General features: G+C 49.0%; 1 protein-coding gene across 2 annotated transcripts in view; it reads right to left on the minus strand.

The window, feature by feature from the left end:
- The window catches only part of Mras (muscle RAS oncogene homolog), a 57,436-nt gene that overhangs the window by 5,473 nt on the left and 45,963 nt on the right, over window positions 1-6,000 (minus strand). For both annotated transcript variants that reach the window (XM_029543456.1, XM_021206359.1), the window contains exons 3-4: window positions 2,916-3,069; window positions 1,316-1,415 (exon numbers count right to left, since the gene is read on the minus strand). In XM_029543456.1, coding sequence (XP_029399316.1) covers window positions 1,316-1,415; window positions 2,916-3,069 — 254 coding nt within the window. The remainder of the gene's footprint in view (window positions 1-1,315; window positions 1,416-2,915; window positions 3,070-6,000) is intronic.

Raw genomic sequence — 6,000 nt, forward strand, 5'->3', positions numbered from 1 at the left:
GCCTAGGACACACAGGGGTCAATATCCATGTGTTATCATCCCATGAGGTCAGATGACAGTAGATTCAATGGCTTTAGGCAGAGGTCTTATTGTAATGCAGAGACAAACAAAGACCCCAGCTCAGGCCTTTGACCTTTTTAATTTGAGCCTCTGATAACTCTAAAAGGTCGGTGCCCTCCATAGTGGAAAAGCTGTTTGGTTCCCAGTTTTCCTTTTCCCATCTTTGCTGCATTAGCCCCAAAAGCAAGCACCATCCTGCAGTGAGGAGACTGAATGCAGAACGACGTGCCTGCAGGGACTCTGCATTGCCAGGTCAACAGAGAATCCCTGTGAGCCTCTATTGGCCTCCCATGGGCGCCTGTGTGGTAGGACAGCTTTGGAGCATCTTGTGAACTGGACACCATGACTGTAGGTGGTAGGCATCCCTGATAAGAACCAGGTAGAACCCTTCCCACGGCTCAGGACGCTGCACAGCCCTGCATACATGCAGAAGAGAGGTAGGAAACCACCCATAACCAGATCCCCTTGGTATCCTGCCCTCCTGGGAGTCCAGCCATCCTCAGCGTCTAGGGGTCTGCAAGCACGGTGGTCTGCTAACCCCGTATCCAGTCTGTGAGCAAATACTGTTGGTTCTAAGACGTACAGCCCAAATCTTGCCATCCTCACGTGCTTCTCAGCCTCTCATGGGGCAACTGGGGCAGGCCCTGTGACTCTCTGTTCTTCTCCTTTTTCAGTGGACTATTGTCAACATGTCACAGGAGAGAAGCTGCTGGGGTACAAGTCACATCTCTCTGAAACCCTCCAGTGGCCATTCTTCTTCAGCCTCTATCATAGGAGCCATAACTGCTTAAGTCACCTCCCGGACCGCACTTCTTATGACTCACTCGCATGCACCTGTTCAGCCACCCAGTCTTGGCTCCTTCACCAGCCTGCAAACTCCAACCCCAAGGCTCATAGATAATCATCCTTTGCTAGAATGTTCTTTTCTCAGATACCTGTCAGATACCTGGCCATTCCTCTGTCTCCAAAAGCCCTGCTAAAATGGACCCAGCCCACCCTATTTAAAACACTTCCTCTTCCCATTCCTGATGACCCCCCCCCCCCCATTTCATGATCTGTTTGGCTGCAGGGGGTGTTTTCTCTGCTTGTTTCAAATAATATCCCCTAACATTGCACCCTGTGGCCTCTCTGTTGGAGCCTCATTGCTCAGTGGGAGGCCTTAGTCCTTCCCCCCCCCCAAAAGGCTGGCACTGCAGGAGGGATGGCAAACGGACTTTCACACATAGCCCTGAGGCATGCTCGCACATCCACCTACATTGTATTTGGTCGCCATTTCTTTTCCCTGGTCCCTGGTGATTTTCCTTAGGTGCATCAGATCCACCTTGTTGGCCACGAGGATCATTGGGAATGACTCCCTAGGGAAGAGGAGAATTCAGATAATAACAGTGAGGTTCATCCTCCTACACCAGCAGGTAATACCAAACAGATGGTGAGCCAGCCTACCCCCAGAGCAATTCCCCAGTGGGTCTCCTCTTTTTCAGAGAAGACAGGGGCTCGGAGAGAAGGAGCCTGGGATCTGTTGCAAGGCTAGCCTTGAGGCTGTTGGTGTGGGCCCTGGCTTCCCAGACTCTCCTCAGTTCTCCAAGGCTTTGATATACAAACCATGAAGGGCCCTCAGCCAGGACTCATGAAGAACAGCAGGGACAGGGGCTGGCACACAGCGGGTACTGCACATAAATGGCAGCAGCGAAATGAGAATGGATCCCAGAAGAGGGACCCCCCCCAGAAGAGGGACCCCCAGATGGTGAGGCACGTCCCATCAGCATCTCACTGACATGCGAACGAAAACAAAAAACAAAAAACAAAAAACAAAACCCCAGCAGCCCACGGCATTTGGGGTGATATTGAATATTTTCACATTAAAAAAAGAAACCTAAAATTTGAAACATGAAAAAAATACTTTTTTATTTGTTTGATTAGCAAGTAAATTAGGATTTCCCCACCACTGGATCACTTAGGTGTCCCTTTTGAGGTTCATATATTCATTAATCAGCTTCAGCTCAGAGGCGGGGATGGGGGGTGGAGGTGGGGGTGGGGTGGGGGATGGGTATCCCCTGCCAGGCAAAGGTCTAAGCCCTTCTTCCTGTGGAGCAGTCATTGCCTGGGTTTCTCCATCTTTACTGGGATTTAGTCAAAACTTGCTCTTTTCCTTCATTTACATTTTCCTTTTGAACTGCTTCTCTGACTGGCAGTATTAGATGGGCTTAAACCAGACACTCGGTGATTTGATTATGTTGTAGAGCATGAAGCGGGACTTGTAAATCTTGTAGTCAAATGCAATTTAATCGATTTCAATGTGTTCTGGAGAGGAAATTCACTTTTTCTTTGCATATAATGCAATTTGTTTAAATCGGGGCTGGGAAACGAAGATGTTACCAATGATTGCTTGCTGCGGGAGTTTAAGAAACTGGGAGGGGCATAAGGCTTGGGAGTAGCTTAGGAATCAAGGAAGGAGTCAGGAGACCGAGGACTTACAGCAGAGGTTCTCAGCCTTCCTAATAAACCCTTTGATACAGTTCCTCATGTTGTGGTGACTTCCCTGCCCTCAACTCCCACGCCCCCCCTCCGCAACCAAAAATTATTTTGTTGCCACTTTGTAATTGTAATTTTGCTACTGTTATGAATTGTAATGTAAATATCTGATATTGACCCCCAAAAGGGGTCATGATCAACAGGTTGAGAACTGCTGCCTTAGAGGTAATAACAGAGAAATCTGTAGGGGGAGGGAAAGAAAAGGAGAGGGGAGGAAGGAGAAGAGGAGGAAGGAGGGAGGGAGGAGGGAGGGGAGGAGGGAGTGGAAGACTGGAGCCTCCATAAGCCAAGGAGAGGAGGGAGGTATTGTTTGCTGCCCTCACCTGTCCTTGACACGCAGAATGAGCTGGTGGAAGCGGTCCACATGCTCGAAGCTGGCCTTGTCAGTGACAGAGTAGACAATGAGGAAGCCATCCCCCGTGCGCATGTATTGTTCCCGCATGGCACTGAACTCCTCCTGCCCGGCTGTGTCCAGAACTGGAGAGGAATGAGGTCATTCAGGGGCTGTCCCCGCTCCCATGGGAATCACTATAGACCGTAGAACCCCAAGCTCCTGCTGCTGCTGTCCCCACTGTGGCTGGCTCAGACCCAGCTGTCCTCACAGGAGGACTTCCAGCCCCCTCAGAGCCTGCTGCAGTGTAAGGCTCTTCCTGACTCGACTCATTTCAACCTCCTTGCTCACCAGACCTCAGTTTTGTGGCCCGAGGACAAGCCTCATGAAACCAGAGATCAACTTTCACAAGTCCCCCTGGGAAACCCCAGAGCTGGGATGGGATTCCTAGTTTAGCTCTTTCAAACTGAGGTTCTCTGGGCCATTATGGGGGGTGGGAGTGCCTGCCTCTCTGTGCCTCCATTTCTTCCTGCACATGCATGGGAACAGGACATCCACCTGGAAGTTCTCAGGTGGGGAGAGCGTCAAAGAAACCAGGCCAGTTAGAAGGGCCCCTTCAAGCCCTGTGTGTGGACAGACGCATGCAGACCTTGGGGAAGGAGTCACCTTCAGAAGTCAAGGTCCACACCTTAGAATGGAAATGGCAGGAAGAGGCATCTGGAGCGGGCATCAGGTAGAATTGAGGAGGCCACTACAACCTCCAGACACCCTCAACACTCCCCACAGCACAGAACCCTGATAAACAGTGCTCATGTCTAATTGAGACTTAACTCCAAAAGTACCCATATTGTATTTGAATAACTAAAGGGACAAGCAGCCAGGCAGCTGTGTTTATCTGTTTAAGAAATACTGAGTGTCTACTACATGCCAGGCAGCCTGCAGGCCCATTGGTTACAGGATGAATGAGGCCAAAACCTAGTAGAGAAGCCACTGAATGGTTGCCATAACCTTGCTAGAGATAAATACATAGCATAAGGGTTGACCTAGTCAGGTGAAGGCCGCTGCAGACTTCGCTGTCACTCAGGGCAGGTCAAGAACCTATCTCTCAGTAGGTGACCTTTGAGCAATGACTAAGTGTAGGAGGAATCAGAGCCTCACGACCTAGGGAGCAACATTCCAGCAGAGGGGATACTCCAAAAACTCAGCGGTAGAAGTGTGGCCAATCCCTGATGGGCCAAGGGTGGCAGGCAGGCCATCAGAGTCTGCTGCCCTATGTATGCCCTTCCTCCTCCTGAGCATGATGCGGCCCAGTGGAGAATGTGGGCAAAGGATGATACCAGCCAGAGGACGTTGTGCAAAGGCTAGTCCAGTGCTGGGGGGTCAGAGGGCAAGCCACCAGTGGAAGCAGAGAACTAGTTAGGAGCCTCATGGTAGTCTAGACAAGACAGTGACTGGACCACGCTGGTTAGAGGACTGACTAGATGCTGAACACTGTCTAAGACACAGCTGCACTGAGCATGCTGCTGGGCCCTGAGCTGAGCAACTGAGGTGAAGAAGTTAGGGAGAGCAGAGCTTGTGGGGTTCAGATTCTCACGTGTGCGGAGCCTGGAGGACCGCATGCAATGCCTTCAGTCAGATCCTGAGAACAAAAGAGGTGACAGGGGGCTGGAGAGATGGCTCAGCGGTTAAGAGCACCGACTGCTCTTCAGAAGGTCCTGAGTTCAAATCCCAGCAACCACATGGTGGCTTGCAACCATCCTTAGTGAGATGTGACTCCCTCTTCTGGAATGTCTGAAGACAGTTATGATGTACTTACATATAATAAATAAATAAATCTAAAAAAAAATTAAAAAAAAAAAAAGAGGTAACAGACTCTCCTATAGAATCACTGCTGGACAGGTGGCAAGGAAAGTCACAGAGTGAGGGATCTGGGGACCTCCAGGTTCTAAGGCAAGCTGGATTCCTCCAGTTCTGCCCCTTCCCCTAAATAAACCCTATCTACACAGCAATCAACAAAGCCGATGCAAGTGGTATGTTTCCTCACATGCATGGGGAGAGATGAATGTGAGATCAGAAACCATGATACTAATGTTGTAGTTAATATATTTGTAGACTTTGAAGGTCTATATTATAAAACAAAACAAAACAAAACAGAGATCATTCAAAAGTTAAAGCTCAATATGAATCTGTCAATGAAAGAGACTCCTCTGAAGCTAGACATGGTGGGTCGTTCCTGTAATCCCAGCACTTGGGAGGTAAACACAGAAGGAACAGGAGTTCAAAGTCAGTCTTGGCTACATAGGGAGTTCAAGGCCAGCCTGGGCTACAAGAAAATTGTATCTTCAAAACAGTAATGGCAACACAAAAACACTCTAGAAAGGGAAACACTCATATTAGACACAGCAGAACACCCCCATGCTTTCTAAAGTCTTAGAGAACGTAAGTCATTAAAGTGAAAAGGAGAGAAAGATGAATGCCATTATAAACAGCAGCAGGGAAACAGAAGAGCAAACATTTGAACGCAGGGAAACTCGTCGCTCAGTTAGAAGACAGTGGAAGCCAGGCTTGGTGGTCAAGTCCATCCTCTCCGTTACTTATGAGGCTGAGGTAGGAGGATGAGGAATTTGAGCCCAGGCCACTTACCAGGGCTCTGCCACAAAATAAAAGTCAAAATGGTAAAAAGGGTGGGTGGCTGAGACATAGCTCAGCGGCAGAGCACTTGCCTCGCGTGTGTGAGGTACTAGGTTCAAACTGCAGCCGCACAGATAGAGAGCAAGCGGATGCCTGATAATTTGGAACTAAAATCTGTGATGACTCCTGAGTGAGGGATGGGCCAGGAAACAGGTTAAACCTGCCTAACCAGCAAGTTCATCTGAAGGTTCTGAAGTAAGAAATATAACCCCCCTCAAATCTAAAACAATTACGGTATTTGTAAAAAGTTCTTGTTGAGAAGAGAGGGGAACATTAGTTTAATTTTGTTTGTTTGTTTGTTTTTCGAGACAGGGTTTCTCTGTGTAGCCCTGGCTGTCCTGGAACTCACTCTGTAGACCAGGCTGGCCTCGAACTCAGAAATCCGC

This window comes from Mus pahari, chromosome 10 (assembly GCF_900095145.1).
Source record: "Mus pahari chromosome 10, PAHARI_EIJ_v1.1, whole genome shotgun sequence".
Taxonomy (NCBI): domain Eukaryota; kingdom Metazoa; phylum Chordata; class Mammalia; order Rodentia; family Muridae; genus Mus; species Mus pahari.